Below are 27,044 nucleotides of genomic sequence, written 5' to 3' on the forward strand. Positions count from 1 at the left end.
CTCAGCAGCCTAAACTATTTACAAAGTTGTAGCCTGCTATCAACAACTCACCTATGCCAGGCTGTGCATCTGAACACATACGTTAACAGTTGCCTTGATACTTAGCTGTGAGAAGAAAAAGTGTCTCCTTGCCTGCAAAATTAAAACTGAACTGCATTTTTGAGATTAATGCCCTAAATAGTCAAAGAACTAAAACATCAGTGGGGATTTGATCTGTGAAATCATTTCTCTTTGATTGCAACAGACAGCATTAACTATTTTTTTCTCTTTGGTAGAATATCTGTCCACCCACAATGCTCAGACTTCTTATCCCACCACCGGGGATCAGCAGTGAGTCTTTCAGCCTCAGAAAGTCCAGACCAGCAAGATATTTAGGAAAAACTGACAATACAGAAGTCAGATAAATTGACTGGAAAAGTTTACTGAGTGAGCAGCTCCTCAAACTAAGCTAGAGGAAATTCAGTGAGAGCCATTAAGGTACAGTAATTCTGGTTAACACAAAAGCAATAAGTATCAGTTTAAACATATACTAGTGGTCTGTCTATACCACACCTGCAGTCAGAGAACAACTATTAAATGTATCTGCAAAAGGTAACTAAGAAAAATAAGAGAATTGTCACTGAGTTTAAATTCATTATAGTATCTGCCCTTCTGTTTTTAACATATAACTCCCTCCCCTTCATGAGGTCTATAGATTTCCTTGAAAAAATAGGGCATCTAAGAATTAAACAATGAAATACTGTGCCTTACTTGCCATTGTAGATCTAGTCTTTTACCTGAATTGAATTCATTCCAGCTCCATTTATGTACCACAGATGAGTGCCAGAGACAGCTGAACAATACCACAATAAATGCTTAATAGAAACAAGACTTTACTAAGCCAGCAATTATGGTATTGTTTATATAAAAAATGGAATATCATGGGAACATCTAGTACTTTCTTGCATGTGCTGCTGGAAAGAATACAGGAAAAGATAATTACAGTATCGCCTAAAATCAAGACAGGACAAGCTGTAAAATACGCTGGTTATCTCTTATGTGTCATCAGGTTGGACCAAAAAACATTACCTGTTTCAGACCCAGGAAAAATTTTTAAATTGCCTTTTTAACAATCAGGCTTTGCATCGTGCTGTGTAGGGAAAGAGTCTACCTCACAGATTTGTAGCAAAACAAATTAGTTTGCTTCCTAAGCATGCTTAATATGGTTCACTAATGGAAAACCAGGAGGAGAGAGTCAGATTGTAAAGCTAGATCCTTAAGAGTTAAGTTATGAGCACATTGTGATGAAGCTTTGTTTGCTTGCCTTATCAAATGTTCTTGAGCAGTTAAACATAGTCAGTCAAAGGGACATTCATAGAGCAGTTAGCTAATGCTGATAGACTGAAAAAACATTAGGAGCACCCCATGACTGATTTCTACCTCCTGCAGAAGGAAAAAATACAGAACTGTTAAGCTTCTCTTCTTCAGTAAAGAATTTAATTTCACTATAAAATTAGAGCAAGTCCATTACAAACAACAACAACAAAGACTGATGCTACTAGTGCAAAATCTAGAGAATTTAGAAACTGAGATTTTGCATTGGTTAGCAATGCAAAATCTCTAACCCTAACCCTTAGCTCCTCAACTATTTTTTCAATAATAAAATTGTATTTAATGGGCCTTTCTCCAGGAATGTTTATCCAATTTCTGTGTGAAAGACCCATAAACTCAGCAGTTATAGCAGATTAACTGGCCATGGCAACAATGATTGTGATTAAGCATAAGGTATTGGACAGCGCACAGGTAAACACACTGATAAAAGTGTAGAGGAAGTCGTTATGTTCCCCCCAAATCTTTCTGATTGTCTGATTCTAGATACCTCTAATACTTGGAAACAGAGCAATAGATAGAAATGCATGGATAGGGTCCCCTAAATAGCACTTCTTACTATACAGGCCTGAGACCATAAAGAGCAGGTAGATCTCTGCTGTGGATTTTTTTCAAAACGTGGTCTTTTTGAATGGTCACTCGCACTCCTGGTACAAACACTTCAGTGGTACATGGCCGATGTATATGGTATCCATTAACACAGCACTTTATGATCTTTGCTATAAGGGTTTGGGGAGAGAAAGAAGAAAAGCCTGACATGCACAACTGTTGTAATCCCACATGATTCAGCATACAGAAACGCCCCTACGACGCTAGCAGCTGAGTGCTGACAGCTGGAGGGCACGGACACCTCAGGATGTTAGCATTTACAGCATTTTCTTCAACAAATTGAAAATAACTGCAGAAGAAGAAGTCGTTTGGAATTGTATCTGAATGGCCTTCTGACCTCCTACCTAGCAGTCCCCTCAACAGGCTGGCCAGGCTGCAAATGTGACATTGGCCACAATTTCAAAAGCAACTGTTCTGACAACAAAACCATCATGAGGAGCTGCCTCCTCGCATACACGCATTCCAGCCCCTGCTCTGGCCCCCTCCTCACTGTTGTGTTGGTATGACCGGCTGTGTGGTGGTGCAATAAACTGATCGGGTTAAAAATTACCATCGCTTTTTCTTCCCTGAGTTGCTTTTAACAGAGATGAGTCCTCTGATCTTGTTTATGGGGTGGTTGCACAGACAGGTGAGCTAACACAGCTAAGTGGACAGTAAGTCATAGGAAGAAGACAGCTGTCTGTCCCCGAAGCAGGGGCAGCAAGTCCTTACGCTGGCCCTGCCACCGTAGCAATTTGTGAGACTGTCTCCTTGCTTTATGCAGCATGTCGGTTCCAGTAGCCTGCAGTAGATGTGGACCTCAGGTGGAAGGGGGCCCGCTGGACAAGTGGCCTCCCTAATTCAAAATCTACGTTTCAAACTAGTTTAGTTTGTTGAGTAAATGATTTTATATGTACTTTTGTTTTAATATTGTTATGTCGGGGGGAAATAGAGACTGTGTTATTTAAAAATACGTGTGATATGTTATCATAGTAATATATATATTTATATATGTATAGGAAATGCATTATTTAATACAGCATATTATGCTTGTATCTTGCTAACATTTTATAGGAAGAAAAGATGTTAGTTTACACTCTGGGAAAAATAAATTTTCTATACACTGTAACCATAGAAAAAAATCAAAGATAATTCATTGGTATATGTGACAGAAGAACACTGAGAAGAGGGTAACTCAGACTCAGTTTTGTGGCAGAATAGATGCTGATGAAACAATTGCTTTAAGATGCACTTTCCTCCTTTGAACCTCATTTCTAGCTTGTAATCGTATTAGACTGGTCATCAGATTCTGCAAATTCATGTGCCTATACTCTCGGAACCATTTTAACATCAAATGTCATCTGCTTCTTCAGTCGAGCATTAACATCGTCTTTTTTAGGGCTTGTTTCTGCCAGATTTTTACAGCCAGTACCATGTCGAGGAGGTTTATCACATTGCTCATGCAGATGACCCAGTGGTATTGCAGAATTACAGTCTCTGTATTCCAAGCTCCCCTGGCAATAGTATAAATGGGAGATTTTTACTGATAGCCCTGGAAACTGTACTGAATCTGCAGCCTGTGTGACTACAGGCCAAACACGTCAGCAGACACTTGGCTGCCACTGAATGAGCGTGACTAGCTATTCCAGTTTCATCTTCTGCTTAATAAGCCTTCTCAGGCAGTGGGAAGGACGGCCAACAGATTTTTCTAGTGCACCGCTTTGCCTAAAGGAAGGGTGACCTACAAAAACAACTCCTGACAAATACTTGTCCAACTAGTTCTTAATACCTTGCAGAAATGCTATTTCACAATCTTCCAATGAAATGTAGTCCAGTGACAGTTTCACCCGAGTATCATTCTAGGCATTTAGGAACAACCTTATCATTCTGCTGCCTTGACAGTGACAAATACAACAGCCTTCAGACCATACCATTTTCTTCTGTAACAACACCCCCCCGACACACATATGTTTCATGCAACTCGTACTTTCACAACTTTACTGAGCACCTGTGCTTTGGGATGAAATTTGGCATTCTGAATTTCAGTCTCAAGACAACTTACTGTAAATCCAAAGGCTATCACATGAACCAAATAAGACTGACAAGGAAACAGAATAAATCGAACTTGAAATGACTCATCGCCACTCAAATATGTGCTGTGTTTATACATGGTCATCCTGCGTTCAGCAAATGGCTGTAAGTAATAATTATAAAAAAATAAATACAGTGACTTTCTGCAGGAGGAGTTTGGTTAGTACCACTAAAGTGCAAGACAAACGCTGAATAAAGGAGGCAGAAACTGCTGCAGTTCGCCAGCGGATTACAGCGAGATTGTCCGCTGTGGAGGTTAGAAGAGAATATTTGAGCTGAAAATGCTGAGAATGATTACATACGGAAAATATGTTATCGCTCTGAGAAGCAATTTCTGAGGTAACAGCAAATGGAAGTTTTTGGTTTACATGTTTTCAAACTGTTAGAAGTAACTATAACAATTCTTTCGGTGTTTTCTCTACAAAGTGCAGCAACATGTAATGCTGTTTCCACTTTCTTGCGAGATTCATCTTTTCTTTCATTAATTCCTCCTTCTGACCAAAATAATGCTACACTCAAAGAAATCTTCAGCTACTTTTATGTAAATGGCTGAATACCAGTGTCAGATACCAAAACTCTCTCCAGCTTTTCACGGCAGGACTCGGACTCGCATTTCCTTTCAGAAGCACTACTGTCACAGGGGATCGGCCTCCCCTTCCACCGACGGCTGCTCTGCTCTCCTTTCTTGCCATTCAGGTGACGAGAGTCCTCTTACACTTCTGTTTATTCTGGGAACTTTTTTTTTGTTGTTTCCCAAGCAACAGTTTCATTCCCCATGAGGGAAATGTATTCTTTATTCTGAAAAAGACACTTTTCTATGAAGAGTTTAAGTCCCAGGAGCACCGCGCTTCCACTGCAAGATAAAATATCTGGTTTCAGGTATGCTGTTTTCTCCCTGGCCAAAGACTTAGGCCGGGCTGGCTCCACACAGTATGAACACAGCCATCCTTTTAAGGACACTTTTCTCTTCGTGCTACACAAGTCACAACCAATGTTACCTAACAGCTGTCATAGGATTTGACAGATGCACCCAATATTGCTACAGCAAAAATGAGATAGTGTTACAGAAACACCAAGTGTTACCATAATGTGCGAGCTCATTACGAATAGTCTGCTCCTGCTTTTCTCGTTTTACCATATGGAGGTTCCATGCAGGTTCATGGTGCCCACAGGACTCTCATTTTGCCACAAATTTCTTCCTTAAATATTGAACCTCAACAGTGAAAAGAACCTCCCCATGCCAAATATCAAAATACTCATTTTTGATAGAAAATGCTTACATTTAGTCATTTAAAAAAAGCCACAACAAAGAAGAGACAATACCACACATACACACATGCGCGCACACGCACACAAACCTAAGCACCACACTCAAGTTCAGTCGACAGTCCACAATTCCTCAAACAGACGAGTATGGGCTCACTGATTATTTTGTGGGACAGCAAGGGTAAAGGTATGTCCTGTTCTTAAAAGCACAATCACCTCACGCTTTTCTTCAGAACAAGAAATGAGAAAACAAAACCCTAGTCAGCAATAGCAAACGGTGGGGTGGAGGGAGGGCAGAGGAAGGGGACTCAGATGCGACCCCTCAACACAGGCGCATCATCAGCCAGCGTAGGCGTATCAGCCAAACACATACGGCAAGTTTTACGCTATTTTTAAGAACAATTGTTTAATGAACTAATTTGCAAATATAATGCATATCTATAATCATTGGCAAATGCCAAGATTCCGTTCACTGAGCAAAAAAAGGGGCACGTACTCTGATTGGGAAGCACTTGCTGGTGCTGCTTAACTCCCTCCTGCCTGTTGCTCTTCCAGTGTTGTGCCTGTCTTCTCATACAGACCAGGCCTTCCCATCGTACCCGAGATGAGGATGATAACACATCCTCGTGCTAGAAGGAGGCCCACGGAAAATGATACTCTTCAGTTCAACAGTCTGTCATCCCAAAGACGGAGTTTTCACATACAAAACAGGGGTTGGAGCTAAGTAAGGCTCATTTCTTGGCTGAATTCTGGTGTGACTGAATTACGGTGCACTTGAACGTGGATGGGGGCGGGGGGAAGTCCAGGGGATTACCAGGTGAAAATCTTTGGGAGAAGGAAGAAACCGGAGGAGGAAACTGGAAAGGATTTTGTGTGTGTGTGTTCATCAGTGGGTGGGAAATAAATAACGTACAGAGGCAAACTGTTTACACAATAAGATATAAACATACATTACATAAATACATACACACACACGCAGGCTGCTATCCACATACCTCCAAGCCCCTCTCTTTTGCTGTCTGCATAAACATCTTTGGTCAAACGATGGCCTCTGCCGACAAAGAGAGAGTAGCACAGCACTGATTTTCACTTCAGTAGGACCAGTGATTTTCAGGATCCACGGTAAGGACTTGGATCTAGCTTGACTAGTCAAGCTATGATTTATCCAGTTGCGTCCACCTGCATCATTTTGAGACCTGGCTCAGGTCGCAAAAGTTTTATGTCAGGACAACAAGTTATTCTTACCTGAAATTAAACCAGAATTGAAGTTCCCCTGCTACAAGGAAGAGGCAGGTTCCAAACATAAGAGGATGCCTTCCAGCAGATGTGTCACTCCTCCTGTGCCCAGAGGCTTCAGGGGCTTGTAAGACCCCCCCACCTCAAATAACCTGCATACTGTATAAAGGGCCGAGTGCTGTCCTGTTAGCTATGGACTGCCACGCTGCAGTCTCAGCTTCTCTGCATTTCCTTCCCTGTTTCCCCTGGCAGAGCTCTTCACCCCATCTCTTCCACAGCATACTCTGGTGCGCTACTTTCCTAACCCTTCACTTTTCCTTCTGTGCCCTACATCATCTTCGCCTTCCTTCCTACGTAACCGTTGTTTCCCTGCAGTGACTATGTCTAGCTTCCGCCCTCCTCAACAGCAACATCAGCCAGGTCTGACCAGGGATGCTGAAGCGAGGGGCAGCCCTCATGGCACACAGATGCTGGGCGAGACTACCTGGGGACAGTTTAGGAAGGCAGCTAAAACTGCCAAGTACTGGACTTGCACTGCGCACAATCCCAGGTGAAAAAGGCTAATTTCTGGTGGATATTCAACTGTGGCACTTGCTGAAAGTTGAATGGTCCGAGACAGAACATCATGGGTTGCCTCCAGAAAAAAACACTTCTGAACTTTTTATCATGACCATTTTTGTTAGGATCTGTACGTGTGTGTATGTATATACGTATCTACCTATCTATTATTTTAAAAAAGGAAAAATATTGTTGTTTATTACAGTTCATCTCAGTATATCTAGGACTATACTTTGAGGAGCACAGCCATCCATGTCCTTTCCCCCAAACCAAGAAGGACAACTTCCACGTGTATATGCAATAAAACTGTATTTTTGTGTGGTTTTGCCTTTTTTTTTTTTTTAATACAGACATTTGTACACTTTCTTACAAAACTGCAGGTAACTACAACTTTTCTTAAATCATTTTTGGTCGGCAAGTACTGTAAAATCTTTGTGTGCAATTATCATGTATTTACAGGGCCTCATGTTAGTGATTTTCAATGATTATTACAATAATGTCACACACTCTCAACATAAGACATGGCTTAAGATAAATATATTAGTAAATAAATATTCTGAGAACATATTTCCATAAATGAAATGTGCTGCTATACATATACAGAATATATACAAGATGTTTTCTAGCTTTTAAAACATTTTAAAAAATGGTAATGAAGGAGAAAGAGCCCTTTGACCATATTACAAATCTTTACAGCAAATTTTATACAAAACAATTTTAAGTGCTATAAGATAACTTTAATTAAAAACATTTTAAATAGTGCCTCATGAGCCAAACACAATGACAACTGTTCATGTAAGTAGTAGAAAGGCATTTTGTTATAAAAACCATCTATCACGGCCAGCCAGCCTGTAAGTCTGTAGGGACATACAGGTAGCAGGGAATTAACTCAATGTTGAATAGAAAACCAAACACAGAAACCAAGAGTAGGGTACCTCTGTGGTAAGGCCTGCAGAGACTGTTGTACTGGCAGAGATTTCCACAACATGTGAACGAGACCAGTACATCCAGGAACACCATGAGCCAGAATATTAAAATTTCTTCTTTATAACCACATTTTACCACAACGTGCTGTGTAGTTATAGTGTACAATGCATCTTAGGTGGCCTTAGACAGTGCCTCACAAAACACCAAGCAGAATAACCAAGGTAGTATACCATAGCTTCTACAACGCATTTCTTTTGAGTGGAGGAAGGAGAAAGGTAAGACTTAAAACAAACAAAAACCCCAAACCTTTAGAGTTTATTCTCCCAACACATACCACTTATTTCAGTCATTCAGAGAATGAATAAGTTTCCAATCAGCTTTATACACAGAAAATGTGTTTACTGTAATTTGTCTTGTAATCTTACACCCAGATATTGCCTTGTATTAATTCTCTGAACAGCTGGATTTTGGTGTTTGTTCATTTAAAAAGATTTAATGTGAATTCCTTTAAACAGAATTATTTTTTCCTAACTTACTGCGTACAGAAAGTAAAAGTAAACAGATGAATGTATTTGTTGTTTCTTAGCTGTTTGCTTCTTTTAAAATATTTCATTTGGGACTATAAAGCAAACAAGTTAACTTTGCTGGTGCTCACTATTAGCCCAGTGCTGTCAAGGACATGACTTTGGCAGAAAATGTAACATGAAGCGTACATCTCTTTTTCATGTCTTTTAAGTATCTCCAAAGTGTACTGAACTTTGGACAAATCTTTTCAGAAGACTGGCACTGTGGGCATTAAATAATTAGTTTCCCTTTAGGAGAATTCCTGCTGTGAATCCACCAGACAGGATGACACTGTGTCCTCAGGCACATGCAGCATGACAGGCAATTTAAACCATGCTATGGTAGCCTCTTACTCAGAAGCCGCTGTTTCCACAGGAAACAATTGCTATCAGAAGTGACGACATACATTATCTCATGATAACAAACATCCCCACTAGTACAAGAACAAGAACAAAAGTATGTGCCCAGGCTAATGGGGTACAGAGAGCACTCTGTACGCAAGACAAAAATGAAGCACAACTGGCTGGGCCCAAGAAACCTTTAAAACAGATCGATCTATGGAAGCTACATCAACCACAGCAAAGAAGAAAACAACGATTAAACCGAGTCCCTCCCTTTCCCACATGCACCAAAGGTGACAAGCACTGCTTCCCTTAGGCATGCTTGCAGTCTGTAGAGGAAACAAGACGCCTTCCGACCCGTTTCCAAAATGAGCCAGCCAAGCTGCAAGCACCCTGCAAGCTCTGTTTTCCTGCATATGCCAGCATTCCTCACAGCCGTAACAGGGGCTACAGGTGCCTGAAAAACTTCCTATGGAAGGCAAGGTTCGTTACCTACAAAGGTATTCCCCTAAGCACTTTCTTCTAGCATCTGTTTGAGGGAGGGGTCCCCAGCATTCTTCACCAGTCAGAAGATACAATGAGGTCCACGGTTTAGCAGGAAGCGAGGATGAGAACATTCTGAGCTACCAGTTTCCCTACCCCCACTCTGTTAAAACTAGTCATAATGGCAGGAGACCCTTCCTAGCCAAATCATCAGAGCAGCATGAAAGGGGGGGGAGGGGAGAGGAGAAAGGAGACAGTCCACTGCTTCACCTCCCTCAAAATCGCTCATATAACTTGCTGGCTACTAGGATTTGCTACTAGGATTAGTCGGTATCTGAGCATCCATTCAGCAGCTGTATCCCTCTGGACTACTATATTTCAAGGTGCTATCTGGTTTCTAAGGCAGGTGTAGCCCTGAGCTTATCGAAGGCTGGACTCCTTTAAGTAGGAGATAACAGCATCTACACATAGCCTGGCTTATTTAACACACCGTGTTACCTCTCAGCAAGAGCTGACACGGTCACTTCTAAAAAGAAAATATAAATAACACTTTGTCATTAATATAGAAATGGCACTAGAGCTCAGAAATGCTCCACACCATGTCCCACATGGGCTTTGCACACAAATGGAGGCCTGAAGGCTTCAGGCAAGACGGAGAAAGGAGACAATCAAGCTGATGTGGACACAGAGGAAGAGGAAGTGGGGGAGGGACCTTCTCCACATTACCACTTTTGTGTGTTTGTCAAAGCTTAAAAAAAATTAAGTCCATGAGAATTTGGAGTCTCTGATAAGCTCCGCTTCTCCATCCGGGATCATCTGGACAGGTCTAGTCACCAATTTGGCTTCTCTCCAAGGGATGAGATCCAGCACCTGAAGGACAAAGAAAACTAAGGAACATTGCATCGAGAATATTACATCCAGATTTGGAGCCCCCAGAACAAGACATTGACTGACTGGAGCGAGTTCAGCAGAGAGCCAAGATGCTCGGAGGGCTGGAGCACTCACCCTGTGAGAAGAGGCTGAGGGATGGGGGCTTGTTCAGCCTGCAGAAGAGAAAGCTTCGGGGGCACTCCCTAGCAGCTCTGCAATACCTACATGGAGCTTGTCACAACGATGGAGCCAGGGTCTTCGCAGTGATGCATTTTGGACAAGAGGTAAGGAGCTTATGTTGAAACACGAGATGTTCAGACTGGATAGAAGGAAAATCTTTTCACCACGCTGGCAGTCAAGCACGGGAACAAGGGCCCAGAGAGGGAGCGCACTCTGCGTCCCTGGAGGTTGTCATGGCCTGACTGCATAAACGTGGTCTAATCCAACAAACTGAATGACTTGGTCTGATCTCAGAGCTGGCCCTGCTTTGAGCAGGAGGCTGGACCAGATGACGGCCTGAGGTCCCTTCTGACCTAGGTATCCTATGATTCTGTGAACACCATTAAAAACAGCCCTGGCAAGGCAGGTAAGGACTACCCTCCTCATTCTGCAAGTGGTTCTTTTTTCCCCTTGTGTATATCCACACATATTCTTCTACAGCAGTTCCAGGTTTTTCACTCATCTTTTTTTATCCTTCAGCTTGTCTGTCCCCTCTCAGCACTCTGGCCTTGCCTACTTAGGCAGCTCGCCACAGCTGTCACAGCTGGCACGGTGTCCCTGGCTGCGGGAGCTCTAATGGAGGCCTGGGACTAGCAGTCACTTTTTCCTGTCCCCACAAAGGATGAGTATGAAAGCTCTTATAGGGTTAGATAGTAAACTATCATCTTCTGTTCCTTTAGCTATGACCAAATGAGCACAGGTAACAAGAGAATAACGCTTTTGGGCGCAGGATTAGTCAGTAACCTGCTCTTATGCAAAGGATGGCAGTAACCTTTATGGCTGCAGGTACCTAGGAAGCTGGCAGCATTTCATACGCTAGGACAGAAAGGTAGCGAGTAATCAAAAAAAGCACACGAATTACCTGTGGCTTTTGTGGTCGTCATCAGCTTCTGGGAGTTCAGAGTGGGACTGGGAAAGAGCATTCTGGCTTCCTCCTCCTGAGAGTAGTTCTGCCGCAGGAATGATGTTGCCTCGTAGCACACCTCCCTCTCGTCCTGTACCTCTCCTATACCTTGGCAGTGCAGATAAGTATCTAGCTCAGGTGTTCCATCCCAGGAACTACAGCCTCCTGTGTGGGTCCCTTGGCACTCCGTAGGTAGGATCAGCTCACAGTCTCTGTCTTCAGGAATTATGGGAATGCGTTGACCCAGATCACAGACACCCTTACAGCAGCTTGGCAAGGTGTCATCAGGAAGCGTGTACTGCACATTCACTGCATAGTCTTCTGTATAGCAGCCACCACCTCCACTGCCACTGTTGCTACTACAGGCTACCTGCTTCTCTTCATAGAAGCAGCAGGGCAACCCCTCGTATTTTACCCCATCTGTCCTATGCAAGTGGTCTGAGTTAATACTGTACAAGCCCGGGGTGTTCCCTGACTGCGGTTCTATTCCTGGGCCACACGTCCCCCACAGCGGAGAGCTAAGGAAGAGTGCACTACAGTCAGCTGTCCCATTGCTAGGCTCCAGGGCAGAGTGCTGGAGTTCAAAGCAGCATGCGCATGCTTGCTCCATAAGCGGCCCTGCTATCTCTGGATTCTTCCAGTTCCTTTTAACATCCAAGGCAGCACCAGGAGTGGCCTCATGTCCTCCCTCTGAGGTAGTGCCATTTGGATCCCTGTGCTCTAGTGAGGAATTACTGCTATAGTTCATATCCATGCTGCAATTAGACAGTTGGTCCCCTGAGGAAGAAGCTGGCACAGGCCGGCAGTCAGCACCCACCAGACTGTGACCGTGAGCTGGAAGCTCGTCCTGGTGGGGGCCCTCCAAGAGAACAATTGCACCCCTGTTTGCACCACCAACCTCACCCACTCGGCAAGGGCTCTTACTGCGGTAAACGTATGGGTCATAGTCACTGCTCAAAGAGCTGCGAAAGGTGGAGCAGCTCCCATAAACCCCTTGGTTGCTGACCTCGGTGCAGTCAACCATGGAATCACTAGAGGAGCAGTGGCACTGACCAGAACTGCTGCTGCTGCTGTCACTCCCAGGGCAGTCAGCCAAATATCCACTGCACACTGAACGATGACCATGATAGCAGCTAAAGCTGGAGGTACTGCCACTCTCCAAGCGGGATGAGGGCACTACATGTACCACAGGAGGGAAAAGCATGCTGCTACCAGGCTGAAAGGCACGGGAAGGACCCTTTGAGGAAATGCCAGCTGGAGGCTGTCCATCTTGCTCAGGGTAACTAAGGCCTTGGAAGTAGTAGTGCTGATACATGGTCTCATATTGGGAAAAGCACGCTGCTTTGGAAAAGTTGCGTCCACCAAACTTGGGTCTTCGGAAGTTGTGAGCTGGAGAGTAAGCCCTATGTTCCAGGCTACAGTGATGCGTGTTTAAAGCATGGTCCAAATGAATAGGCTGGTAACTTCGGATATAGGCTGGGGACTGGGCTTGGTAGAGGCTCTGTTCACCATGTCGCTCAACTGTAAGTACTGTGATAGGGTTTCCGTGAGGGTCCATGCTGGTCCGAGTGGGATACGCTGTTATCTGGTTTGCTCTGTGCACTCGGCCTGGGTAATGTACAGGCAGAATCACCCTCTGCTGCCGGCTGCGTGCTGGGTTGATGGATTCCAGACAGACTGGACCTGCATTTCCCTTCTTCTGTTCTGAATGAGAGAAATAAGAGTGGAGAAGTAGAAGTAGGAGGGAATAAAAAGGAATATACTTTATGCAAGAAAGAAGGATATTTTGTTCTGAATTTAGTTACATTACACACACAACAGGTTTAAAAGAAAAAGCACCAACTTGTTACACAGAAGGAAAAACAACAAAACAAAGTAAGTCAAGAGCATCGGCCTGGAAGCCTTTGAAACGCTCAATTGTATTTGCTCAAAAAGGAAAAGAAGTGAAGTGATTTCAGATTCTGTTCTCATATGTGCAAAACCTTCTGCTTACACAGCATTCCTGGTCTTGCAGGTTAAGAGCAAGGCTGGTAGTCATTGCTTGAGTTTTCACTTTACACATTGTTTTACATAAATGTGTATTAATAGAAAACTTTTTCAAGACAGAGGAAATGGAAGGGGGAGGGGGCAAGTAAGGGAAACCACATTCCAAGTTACAACACCATGGAAAAATAAAAAACAATACATTGTCTTTTCTTGTAATTACCAAGAGCAAACATACCCATCTGTCACAGCCACTCGTCCCCCTTCCGTTCCGGCGTCGCCAGCGCTGCCCTCTGCTGGGCCCCGCACCCAGGACGAGGGAACCCAGAAATGCGACCTCTTACTCCAGGGCACGCAGTCATTGTCAAAGAACTTAGTCCTAACTGTATTTCCAGGGTTGCGTTACAACAAAGACTACGGGCTCTACGGAGATTTACAAACAGGCGCAACTTCTGCGTCATCTTGTAAGCGGTTCAGTCCGAAACGGATGGCACAACAGAGCATCCGTACTGCAGCACTTACCGATGATGTTATGGCGGCAGTGAGGGCAGGTGTGATGCTGCAGTAGCCAAGGATCCACACATTTCTTGTGAAATCGGTGAGTGCAGGGAATGACACGCAGTTCCTACAGGAACAGACGAAGGAACATGAAAAAGTACTCCTTCCTCATGAGTGAATTTTCCACAGCTTATTCCTAGTTTTTTTCAGCTACTAAACAGATCAATTCCTAGTCTCAAAGTGATAAGAAGGAAAAAAATGCTATCTGTTCCAACACAGCCAAAAGCACAACAGCTAGTGATCAGCTGTCACTAAAAGAATAGTCTGCAGGCATGTTAGAAGTCCATGCAGATATACATTTCTTTAGGACACTTTTTGCTGTGTGCCCCTATGACCTAACACCTTGAAGGAGCCCATAATTAAAGTTTTCCTTAATATATTAAATGAACTTTAAAAAAAAAAAAAATCAATAGAATCCATTTAATGATGCATCTTGCCTACAACTACTAGCAATGGAAAACATTCAGGCAAAAGCAAAAACAACACAGCATATATGATACTTTTCCCCTTGCCCAGCACTCTCATCCTTCAGCTATTAACTGTTTACAGGATTTCCTGAGCCTGCTGGATATCTACCAGTTCAGAAACCCACAAAAGATCTTTCTTCCAAGTACTGCTCAAGTCTCCCCATGAGCTCAGGTTTTGAATTTGTAACATGCTTTGGCAAGAAGTTCCACAGGGCTACTACCTGCTGGTAGAGAAACACATTTTGATTCAGATTGCATCCTAGCAGTTTCATTTAATTGCACCCAATCTTGTATTAGAAAAAAAATGAACATCTGATTCCTGTTCATGCTCCCCATTCATGATTTTGTACTCCCTCTGCCCCCAAGTAATCTAGGACTAAACAGTCCTAGCCCACTCAGTCATTTTTTTTGTACAGAAACCATTCCAAATCTTTGATCACTTTGTGACTGCCCTTTTCTGAAGCACCTTCATTTGCAACATATCTTTTGTGAAATGAGATCAGAAGTGCACACAGCACTCAATGTGAGAGCATGACTGAACTTACACAGTGGTGTAATTACGTTTTCTGTTCAGTTCTCTAGACTTTCCCTTCTCACTTCTAGTGTCCTGCCTAGATTTGCCTTTTTGACTGCCACAAAGCACCCATCTGCTTTCACAACGCTATCTGAAACAACTTCAAGATCTTGCTCCTGAACAGTAATGCTCACCTCACAACCCATCACTAATACATGTGAAGCTCTTCCCTATGTATATCACTTCATGCTGAAGTTCATGCATGAATTTCCTGTCCAGTCAGTTTTGCACAGCCCTTCTGAAGTTCTTGTCTGCCTTCATCCTTGCTACTCTGAATAATTTCCCATCAGCTAACTTCATTAACTTTCTGTTTGTAGCTTGTAGCACTCAAATACTGCAGCCGGTATTTTCTATTGCCTTAAAAATGATGAATCTTTTATGAATAACTGCAAAATAAAATGTCCTCAAATATTTTTTTATATGGAAGTTTAAAGCTGTGATTATTGACTGCCTCTATTCTAAGGAGCCTATTTTCTATTTCGTCCTTTCACTGACATCAATGCAGCGATGGTAACTGAGGAGTCAAAAAGCAGTTCCTGAACTTTTTGGCATCTCCTCCTTCTCCTCCTCTGGTTTCCCAGCAGTGCTATCTATGTACCTGACATTTTAAAGACAAGGTGCCATCAAAGTCTGAGAAGCAAAACACAAAATGTATCCTTTACGTCCAACAGAGCTTGCATGCATCATCACCTTAGCACACAATTTGTTAAAAATACCCAGAGAACTAAATGCTGAGGTAAGCCTGGCTTCTTTACGAGTTCTTCCTCAGAAAAGCAACCTGATGAAGGTAGCAACTTGCAGAATGAGATCCCTCACTTCTCACTTTGTAGTATGGGGAAAAGCCCTTGAGATTTCTTTGGGAGCTGCAGAACGCAGTTGAGGCTGAGTTGGCTACTCAATGCAATCAGTCTGGCAAGCGGCACAACCTCAGCACACAACATACCCAACACCCAGCCGCGTACCACGGTGCTAAAATAAACCAGCTACATTCTTAGCCCATGCTGAAGAAACCATTTATCCTTTACCTCCCCATCAATGTACTTCTCCAAGCAGATGGCACAGTCAGAGGTGGAGCTGCTACTGAGTGTGTCCAGTGCTCCACAGCTACCTTCCCGGTGTCCCTTACTTTTGGACTTAAACTTCCTGGTCTCCATTTTTTCCAGTGCTTGCACTGCAAGCCTGTTCATGGAATTCTACAACAGAAGAAAGAAAAAAAAAAAAAAAAAAAAGAAAAAAGAAAAAAAAAAGGCAACGCTGCTGCATAAGGGACTATAGTGTAGCAGCAGAGAAACACCACCATATCAAATTAATGTATCTTACCAAATCACATCAGGCCCAGACTAATGTACAATTTCATAAATTAAGCAGAGACAAGGCTAAGTAGAATTTAGATCAGGAGCCTCATGGAAAGAATGTATGCCACATGCAGCAGTGAGAATGATAAGCTACTCTGAATTGAAACAGGGTGAAAGTGCTGACAATTGGGATACCCTGCAACTGCTCAATTAATAGGCAGCAACTATTCAAGGCAATATATAAGACTTGGTCAGGAACTTCTTTTGAACTCTCAATACTGACTGTAATGCCCCGTTATACTGTTACCACCATATAACCAGAAGCAATACTCAAGAGAGGGATTAAAATGAAATGTCACTAAATTAGCTGTATCAGTTCCCCCTCCCCCCAAATTTAATCAATAGTAGAAGTTTAGGAAGGCGGTGGGTTGTTTTCATTTTACTGTAGAATTTATCATCCTCCTTTTTAACACTGTATTTTAACACTGCTCTTGGCCCATAACATCATTGGATTCCTACTCAGTATGTCCAAAGCAAGAGTCCTAAGCGTCTATGGTGCTTTGCATTCCTTTTACGTGTATATACGGGACAGTTTACAACTACAAACTTCAGAGTCCATTAGCTTCCATTTGCTTTCCCTTTCATGTTTGACAGGACAAACTCAAAGTATCTCACCTAGAATTCCTCCTAACCAAACTTTTTACCTTGCAAACCTCTCCCATTAAGAATCAATAGATGTTACTCTATTGAAAAGAGTTGCACTTTATTTTCAATCCTGATATTCTCTCCACAATACAGCAACAAGAGTTTGGACTTCTTTAGAAGTACACCAGTGCTACTGACAATAAACCTCTGAACAACCAGAAATGTTCTTCCTTCCCAACGGCTAAATGGACTGCTTCAGTACTCTTTTCATTTCAAGATTTAACTGAATGAACATCACAGGTCAACGTAGTTCTCGTTTAAAGACATTTCCAAATTGTTCCAAAGGCCTACATCCATGGATAAAACCCTTTCCACAAAGATGGCTATTCTAAGTCAGTGTCCAGCATTTCCAAAAGTAGCAAGCAAGTTCTAGGACAAAGTAAGAGAAGCTAACTTTCGGCATTCAGTGAATATCCCATTACTGCTCTTACCTGACTACGTCGCTGTTTCAGTTTGATCTTGACAAGAAGAATGAGGCAAACAAGAGACACAACCACAAAGAAGGCCAGGAAAATTCCCATATCAAAGTACTCGGTGGGTTGCTTAAAAATTAAAACAAAAATATTATTTTTCCTTTCTTTAGATCATACTCAAATCTGTTTTCCTTGCTCTCCTCTACTTTCTCACTGGTCACTGTCAAATGTACACAGTCACAACGGCAAAAGTCAAAGTACACGCTGTTCTGTTTATTAACTAGGATTCTATGAGACAAAACCTGGGTTTCATATGTCCCTGCAAGTGAATGAAATGCACAGAATGCCAGTCATGAGATGTCAGATTTACAGTGTCTCTGAACCAATCCCACAAAACCCAGGTTTTTTAACTGAGTGAATCACACTAACACAATTTTTCATGATTTATTGGTTTGCTTGTATACTTGTGAGTGAAAATCAACATATGAATTTTCAGCAAATGGCCCACTTCTCAAATACATTTCTTAACAGAAGAATTCCATAAAAGTACAACAAAACCAAAGTGGTAACTGGGACATGGATGACTTATAGCTTTGTTCTTCTTCTGTAAACTACATGTAAGAGTGTTCAAAAAAAACTGTAGAAAAACTATTTTATATTACAATTACAAATATCAGATATCAAACAATTAACCCATGTTTAAAATACCACACAGAATTATTAGTTAACACAGGGCAGACTACCTTACAAATGTGAACTACCAGGAGTGTGCAATAATTAAGTTATTTAATTAAGAAAAAGGAAAACTTCTATTATATAAAATTTTTAGCCATTTATATATTCAAAAGCATCCTTATGAAAGACAGCAGATGCCACATTGTGGATTCTATACTTACATCAAGTGTAGCTGCTTGTCCACAGTGCAGTTGCTCAATTTATTTAGGTCAACAGAATTTCACATGTATTAATGCTCATGGGGAGCATCAAAACATCTTCACACTCAGTGCAGTTAGCAAGCACTGCAAGAAGTAACAGCAGTGTAACACCTAGATAAAGTTTCTTAAAGTCTCACCCGTGGGGGGCGATGCTGAATCCTTGCTCGTGCCACTTTCTGCTTGTTAACTATGTTCATTAGCTTGACAGCATCAGCACCCTTCACATACACCACTGGTCTCTTCAGAGGGTCCTCTGAGCCCTGGTTCAGCTAGAACAAAAGAATAATCCACTCAAAAGGCACGTTTCAGGAAAACTACCTCTCTTTTGGACAATGGAGAGAAGAGTAAAGGAATATGAATGTGGAATGGATTCAAGTACCAATCGTTCTCTTCTAGCACAGACCTTCACTTAAGTATTCCAGAGTTAAACCTGAATTAAACATTTGACTTAAGCTGCCTTTTTTTTTACTGACCAAAACTAAGCATAAGCAAATGTTATTTCTCAACAGCAGCTTTAACTTAACCGCATTATGTGCCAGTGCATATACTAATACTGTAATAAGTTAAACCTCATAATGAAGAAGAATAAAAATCTGCACATTCCAAAAAATTTGGCCTTGCTACATTTTCTGAACCTTTTGTTATTTCAACTTTGTAGTTATATTATTCATGTACAAATTTCTTCGGCTTTCTGAACAATCTCATGTCAGAGTCCTGTCTTGCAGGCTCTTTGTACCTAGCCAATTTATTATAGGCTGTAATTTCTGCTGTTTAACTCAGCAAACTCATTCTAACAGTTATTTGGGTTCTAGCAACCACTTGAGCTATTGATGGCAGGATGGGGGCCTCAAAGACTAAAGCATATGAGCAGATAGCTTAATTCACCCTGAAACTTCCTTCTAGGTCCAGCTAAGTTATTTTGAAAGGCCAAAGCATAGCATCAGAAAATAATGTGGGTGGGAAGGCGCCCCACGAGTCCAACCTCCTGGCCAAGGCAGGGTCAACTGTGACTTCAGACCAGGCTGCTCAGGGCTTGAAAACCTTCTGGTGTGGAGACTGCGTAACTTCTCTGGCCAACAAATCCAGAAACACAGTCTGCTAAACTATATACCAGAGAGGGGAATAACAAGACAAGAGAATTGTTCTGTTACAAAATGGCACCAACATGATAAATTCATATAGCTTATTCTGCCCCACAGGAAAAATCCTAGTATAGAGGCTGGTTGATACAAAATAAGCAAGGCACTGACAAACAGATGGAAATGGTACAGGGGAAAGGAATGAGATGACAGGAGTGTGAGCAAATTGAACAAGAGTAGCGTATGGCAGAGATACCATATCTACATTGTTGATATCTGCCTGTCGTTTCTGGCTAAAACATGTAGAAATTACCAACTGACTGGTCTATCGTCCTGCTTACAAAGTACTCTACTTAATCTGTCCAGATGATGGTGACAGATTTCATTGAGACTTTAAAACAGATTCTTCCTAGTATTTGACTGGGCTTCTGAGAACACTGATCAAAATATTTTTAAGACAGATGTCTTTTGAAGAGCTAAAAACTAGCTGAAGTACTTGAATCCAACCCAGGAATCCTATGTGTCCACAAGGCTTGCTGGCCTAAGGCCAAATCCAATCACTGTCCCTATGTTCCCAGACACATATTCCCTCTCAAGCTTTCTTGTCTAAGAAAGAATTCACCTGATTCCTCAGTAGCTTTTGCACACTGCCAGTCTTCACTAAACACGATGCTCTGGGTGCTGTCATTCCTCTTCAAACTATGCAAAAGTAAAACTAAGAAACAAATCGGACTTCACAGAGCATTTCCAAAAACCAAAGTTTCATGCTTAGTCTACAGCAAAAGCCACTTCGATCAATGGGAATAAACCCCACAAAATCTGCATGTAAAGCCCTTTCATTTGGTAGCAATTCTGCTACCAAATTGCCCGAGGACAGTTCTTCTCCTGGTCAGGCCTGCTTCCTATTTCTGTTCATTGACTGGCAGGAAGGATTGCCTTTCATAATACTCCACTCCTTCCTTTCAAAGGACTCTCCCTTAGATGTTCTATTGCTTGGTAACAAGCATACCTGGGAAAGCTTCCTCAACAGCTCTCCTCAGTGTCTTAGGATACTTCCATTTGAATCAAAGATACTGCAGATTAACTCATGTCAGTTTTTCCTCCATTGTCATCCATCTGTCACTGTTTTCCACAATTCCATTGTGAGTACCAAAATGCTATTTATTTTAAAGACAAATTAATTAGAATCCCCTAATGTCAAGGGTTCTGAAGACTTTGGCTGAGAATCAAAATGCATGAAACACAAGTGTCCAGAGCAGCATGAGAAGGGAGCCAACTAAGTAACTCTTAGAAAGCTAGGTCTAGTCATTCCTCTCCTGTTTGTGTTTGCGTAGGCTGCTGCTCTGTCCTCTAACAGAGCCTACTTTGTCAGCTACTGCACTAAGCCACTAACCTCCTCCCATTTTATTGGCACACCAAAATATTTAATCATCCACTAGACTAGTTTCCCAGCTATTGGGGACAGTTGCACCCAGTTTATTATCAAGAATCAAGGAAGGACGGCTGTTGCTGGTAGAGGGAAGAGGGCAAGAGGCAGTAATTCAGCTTCGCAAGTTCAGAGCAGGGTGGCTGAAAGTAACTGGAAGCTGTAATACAGAGAAAAAATTGGAAAAAAGACAGATTACATCTTTCTGCAGATAATTTTTCGGTGTATAAGAGGGGAAAAAATATCCCTGAGAATGTTTGCAAGATCAAGGCTGTAGCCTTGATGCACATGCAGAGCACAGTTCTCAAAGCATCCATTGCACAGGGTCTGCATTCCTTTGTCCAACAGATGCTCATTTCAGAATTAAAGCCAGCTTTTTTAATGTAAACATTGATGGTCTCTCTTTTCCCCAAGAAATTCAGGCTGCACTTAAAAACATTCAGCTTCACTTGTTTCTGCTGTAGAAGAAACAGCAGTTTTGTTTCAAGACAAAACAAAACTAAACTAAATACTGACTATTTTTGTGCTTGTTATGTTTCTTCTCTCTACTCAAATAACTCAGAACTGGCTGGAAGGATCTTGTCAAAGCATTTCACAGAGCTAGTATCTCACCCACTTCAAATGAAAAGATGGAAGTTGTACTGAGACCCCCAAAAAAGAAAAACCCTGCTTGTCCACAAAATACATAGGCCAGAAATCATCAGCTGCAAACAAGAAAGAAATGTTTCTAACTTTTGTAAGAATCTTGTTTAGAACCAGGTTTGAAAGCCATTTTGCAACCTCAAAAATAGCAGCTGCTCAACAATACTGTCGGTCACAAGCTGGGTAGGGCCAAACACCCTGTGTTTTGTACAGAGCTCAGCAAAGAAAACCTCCCTGACTAGATAATGGGCCACAAAAAATTTGCCTCCATCATTTCTCAAAACCTCAATCCCAGACCTGGATTCTGGATTCTAGCAAAGGCTAGAATAAAAATGTAACTCCCCAAACTTTTCTCTTTCTACCACATTCTCAACACCTCCATTGCTTCTTGCCTGCCAGAAGATGAGCAGGAAAACCACAGCACCATGTTACCCAGGGTCAGTAGCTGCACGTCTTAAGGTAGGTGTGCTCTGAGACCTGTATGCTCTCAAGTCTTGCCTCAGCAACCCTAAAAGTACCAACAGAGGCTGTAATAAAACTAGGCTCCCTTCTTCATACCTGATCAATGGCATCTGGGTTTTCAGAAACATCAAAGATGACCGCTGTGGCTCCTCGCTGTACTGCTCGTTTTGCCTGCAATAAGAAAGACAGCATCCTCAGTCCCACCCCAAAAGATGACTTCTTACCTCAAAAATGACTCCCTCTCCTCATCTCCAGATAGCAGACTTAACATTTTGCGTTTCTGTGTAGTTAAAACAAACGACAGAGTAATTACAAACACAGGAGTTCCTGAACCAGCACGGAATGTAGTTAAACTTCACTATAGCTTCTACAACCTCTGCCTCTTCCTTCTCAAACTCCTCTTTCAACAAGCTTTTCAAGGAATTCAAATGTGATTTAGACCCCCTAAAGACTTTAAATACAAGAAGTTTTTTAAATTAAATTATGTTCTTTTTCTCCATGTTACTTGGAAGCACCATTAAAAGCAATCTTCCCTGTGATTTGGGGTGGAGAGACAAGCTCTCTAGTGTAGAAAATAAAGATGGACCAGGTTCTTTACACCTTTTCAGCATCATTCTCACAGTCTTGACAAACTGTAGCATATCACAATCCTTGCAGAAAGTGCTTCAGAGAATACTGCTCTTTCTGACCATTAGAGGTCAGAGCTGTTGCACGCAACGCTTCTTACACAGGTAAGATCAGCCCTATTGAAGTGCATGGCTTTTCATCAAATATACAGTCCAAACCTGGAGTTACAACAGCACAGGAGATATTAGAACATATTAAAATCCTCTGGGATAGAGAAACAGTATTTTAACCACTGAGGCTAAGACAGGCTATTTTCACCAGTTTCTGCCACCGTGCCTCTGTATGTTCTATTCAAATGTTGCTCAATGGCTCCACAGAGCAAACATTCCCAGTAACTTCTCAAAGCTCTTACTGCCTTTGTCGGATGCAGAACGCAAATAACAATTTCTCCAAGCGATGACAGCTATCACCATCACAGTACCAAACAAGAGGACACTGGCTCTTCACAGAGACTAGCAGAACCTGAACTTAATTTAAGATATAAAAGAAACATACGAAAGTGATAAATTATGAAATATCACTCAGTGTTTTCCAAGAAGAATGTTGGCCAGTACAGAGATGTTAGTTTGAACACCTACAGGTTACTTTCTTTGCTCTGTTCTTATATTTTGTTTTTATTTTAAATCAACCAAGCCCATCAGACAGTGCATGAGGGAAACCAACTCCCAAATAGGGTCTCTTTCTCAGCCCAGCAGGTATTTGTCCCCTTTGAAGTCAGCACACCTGGCTAATCACTAATAGCTGTTGGGGAGGAAAAGTTGAAAGGAATCTACTACACGTTCTCCACTGCAGCGGCCCGGAGGTGACAGCTCATCCCAGCTTCCCTAGAAGGCACCTTTTATAGACACGCAGTGCTTGTAGAACTGTTCAGGCCATTTAGATGGTTCTTTCAGGATGGTCAGTCAACAAGCAAGGCACTTTGATCTCTGAACATATTTTTTAAGCGATTTTGCAGGTTGGTTCAGAAAAAGAACCTTAATTTTGCAAACACACTGAATAAGCAGTATACAGCACAGCAATTCATTAAGTTTCCACCACCATGATGTAATCTGTATTCCTTACTTTGTATTGCAAAATCAGACGTTAAAGAGATGAAAAGTACCAACTGAGTTCAAAAATCGAGCTGGAGATGGTAACAGCAAGCAGGGTGGACCACCTGCCACCTCCCCCCTTCTGCAAACTTGCTGAGCTGGGTTAACTCGGGCCAACTGCAACCAGAGCCAGGCCCCAGGCAGAGGACGGCTCAAGCCCTCTTCCACCAGTACCTCTCACTCCTTGCCGTTCTGCACCCTCGCCATTCCCGCTCCTGTGCTACTGGCCACCCCAGCACAAGGCTCACAGGGCTGACAAGCGCTCAGCTCAGCTCAGCCCAGCGGCAGAGGCCGAGGCCGAGGCCGAGGCGCGGCCAAGCGCACCCCTCCCCGCCGCAGGCCCTCCCCCGAAAACACCCCCCGTCCCCTCCTTCTCCCCCTCCCCGGAAGTGACGCCCTGCCCGGGGGCGGGAGGGGAGCCCGGCAGCCATCGGGAGAACTGGGAAACACGGATTATTTTTTTCCTCGCTGGGGTTTAAATCCTGATCCCGAGGAACGCGGGGATGGCTTCGCTCTCGGGCGCGCACCCCAGCCTCCCGCCGGAGTCACTAGGGAGCCTGCCCCTGTGCCGGACCCCGGGTGCTAAAGAGCCTCGTTGGCACAGCGGGGCCTCGGCAGCGGAGGCCGGTTACGAGGCGACCCTGCGGCTCCCGAGCACCCTGCGCGGGAACCGGCGGGCAGCCCGCGGCGGCAACGGGAGCGACGGCCGGCGGGGAAGGTGGGTGCCGCGGCGGCGCGCTCCGCGGAGCCCGCTCCAGCGCCCCGGGGGCTCCGGCTCCGCGGCTTGGCGGCAGCCCGCCCGACCTTCCAGGTTTCGCTGGCGAGCGATCAGAGAGCAGCCGCCGCCACACGACAGCCTGCCGCTGCCCTCCCTCCGCCCCCTCCCCGAGCTCGTTCTTAAAACCACCGCTCTCCGTAGCGCAGCAAACGAGCGGGAGCAGGCCGGGGCCTGAGCGCAGACGCTTGCTTTCGTCCGGTAGCCGACTCCTTCCCGTCGGCTCAAGATGGCAGCCGGGGGGCCCGGAGCGCCCCTGGGGCTGGCGGCCCCGCTGCCCGCCTCAGAAGGCCGGTCGGCTCTCGGGAGGCACCCTGGAAAGCCTGGCTGCCGCCACAGCCCTCCTTCCTCACCCCCCAAAAAACTGTAGGATAATTAAAGCCAAAGCGTCTTTGAAAATACCCTGTCCGCTACTCAGTAGTCAGGACAGCTCAAAATAACACAGCTGTGTAAGTCCCACTTAAAATAACGCTCGTCTATAATAGGCATGTGACTTTTTCATTTTGGGCTATTCAGCATTTAAAGACTGCCCCTAAATCATTTTTCTAAGCAAGGTGACCAAAACCTAGATCAAAAATAAAGACACACGTTGGATGAGGGGGAGAAAAAAAGTTGTACGTGCTTTACCTTTTTACCCATGGCAAACAAACGGGCATTTCCTCCATTCAATCCCCATGCAATTGACAGAAAGCAGTAAAGGTGCCAGGCATGACCCTTTCTGAGATTATTGGTTTTCTGTGGTTTAAAATAAGTGACTATCACTACATAGCAGTATTCTTTCTTTTTTGTAAAGAGTAATAAAAAACAGAACAAAATGATTGATAACTGCACTTTTTAGTGTTTCAAATGATCACTCTGTACGTAGTGACAACAACCTCCCAGTCTTTCTTTGCATTCAGAGTCTGAAAGCCTACACTACTACAGAGCAATGGACGCTGACCGGTTCACTCTACGTGGTCACTACATACAAGCACCACCATCATAACTTCTAATTTTTCTGTAAAGTGCTCTCGCACCGCGATTGGAGCTGCAGGGAAGTTATACGTGTTCTGTGTAGATCAGCAGCTAACTGCCTGACGTGCAGAAACACAGGGCTCAATTGTGCAAAAACACTGATGTAGAGAGCACTAAGTACGCCTTGGTCATAGAAGCAGGACTGGAAATGACAACAATCTTCAGCAAGCCCTCTACTGACAATTCAAAAATTCTTTTGTCCTTAAGTACAAACATAACAAAACACAAAATATAGGTTAGATATAAGTAGGTCTTTAACACAGAAGTAGGTCTTTATAGGATAGAGACAAGCCACCTGGCATCTTACTTGAAAGCACAACGTTAACTCACTGTCTAAAATTACTGTAATTTTTGTGCAAGGGAGATAGGTTTTTTTACTGGGGGTAACTGACTGTTATTGGCATTTCCCCCTTGTGTTATATGTAATGATGGTGTAAAAATAACGATGGTTTCCACTTGCAACCTATGCTACTATGTCTAAGTGCTGTGGTTGGGAACTGCCTTAGGTAAAAAACCAAAACAAAACACCTCTCAAACTATTTCTGGTAGAACACAGCTGGTCAGCAAGGGAGACCTAACAAAAATCTGGAAGTGTACAGCTGAAAAAAAGATAAATCTCCTCAGTTTCTTCTTTCATTTTTAGGAATGAAGTTCCAAATGTGGACATTTGTTACAAAACCAAGGAGTCCTCCTGTATGCATCTCTTGTCATGATCGTATGTGGTAATCCCTGCAATATGAAGAAGGTTCATGCTGTTCACACGGCAGCAATCTTTTCCTAGATGAGCTCTAACCAGCTCCCTGACTGTGTGCTCCCAGATGAGGAAACTGTGTAAGACAATCTCAGTCTGAATCTCATATTGCTTACTGTATGAACTCAGAGAGCTCTGATTAAGTTAAGTTTCCTTTTCCATGTATTAGCCCCGCCTTTAGGCCCCATCAATACTGATTACAATGCAGTGGGAAGGCCCTCACAGGTCTGGAGACTTACAGAAGGAGGGAAAAAATCGCCAGTTCTGGTTTTCACATCTTCTGAGCGGTGGTAACTTCTGCAAATTCCTTTCACAGACTGGTTTCAGAGTGCCCCAATAAATGCAGCTATAATATTGCCAGAAGCACAGGGGCCAAAGAGAAGACAGAGCGACAACAAGCATTTTCAGTGGATGTAGATAACAGACTATGCAGAAGTAACTATACTGCACAATGAGAGGGGAAGAATAAATCTTCAGAATTGCTGAAAGGGCAAAGAAACAGGAAGAGGTCCATTTACAGCACGATAACATTATGGAGTGGGGATACAGGCAGAGCAAACCACCTGATGAGGAATAATATTTGTATTTAAAATTTATCCTAGCAATCTGGAGTAACAAAAGCAGTAAACGAAGTGCAGAGAATTTCAGTCCGTAACTGCACTGAACATTTTACAGCAATGTATTGCAACAATCACAGCAGCAAATGCTAGAAGCTGTATTCCAATATCCATTGTAACCTTTTCATGTGGACTGATTTTACTTGTATACAGATTCAGACTCCATTTGAACTAATGTTTTTGTTCATTGGTTTCAAGTTCTGTGATTTTTTACT

General features: G+C 43.1%; 2 protein-coding genes across 4 annotated transcripts in view; one reads left to right on the forward strand and one right to left on the reverse strand.

Annotated features, from left to right (window-relative positions):
• The window catches only part of KREMEN1 (kringle containing transmembrane protein 1), a 36,765-nt gene extending 33,693 nt beyond the window's left edge, over positions 1 to 3,072 (forward strand). The window contains exon 11 of the mRNA XM_075516263.1: positions 2,095 to 3,072. The gene's annotated coding sequence lies outside the window, so the exon portion shown is untranslated. The remainder of the gene's footprint in view (positions 1 to 2,094) is intronic.
• Positions 3,073 to 7,421: 4,349 nt separating this feature from the next.
• The window catches only part of ZNRF3 (zinc and ring finger 3), a 100,529-nt gene continuing 80,906 nt past the window's right edge, over positions 7,422 to 27,044 (reverse strand). For 2 of the 3 annotated variants that reach the window (XM_075515772.1, XM_075515774.1), the window contains exons 3-9: positions 22,051 to 22,125; positions 18,483 to 18,614; positions 17,429 to 17,539; positions 16,023 to 16,190; positions 13,921 to 14,023; positions 11,374 to 13,119; positions 7,422 to 10,292 (exon numbers count right to left, since the gene is read on the reverse strand). In XM_075515772.1, coding sequence (XP_075371887.1) covers positions 10,249 to 10,292; positions 11,374 to 13,119; positions 13,921 to 14,023; positions 16,023 to 16,190; positions 17,429 to 17,539; positions 18,483 to 18,614; positions 22,051 to 22,125 — 2,379 coding nt within the window. In that variant the 3' untranslated portion in view covers positions 7,422 to 10,248. The remainder of the gene's footprint in view (positions 10,293 to 11,373; positions 13,120 to 13,920; positions 14,024 to 16,022; positions 16,191 to 17,428; positions 17,540 to 18,482; positions 18,615 to 22,050; positions 22,126 to 27,044) is intronic. The other variant, XM_075515773.1, reaches the window with a different exon arrangement.

This window comes from Mycteria americana, chromosome 13 (assembly GCF_035582795.1).
Source record: "Mycteria americana isolate JAX WOST 10 ecotype Jacksonville Zoo and Gardens chromosome 13, USCA_MyAme_1.0, whole genome shotgun sequence".
Taxonomy (NCBI): domain Eukaryota; kingdom Metazoa; phylum Chordata; class Aves; order Ciconiiformes; family Ciconiidae; genus Mycteria; species Mycteria americana.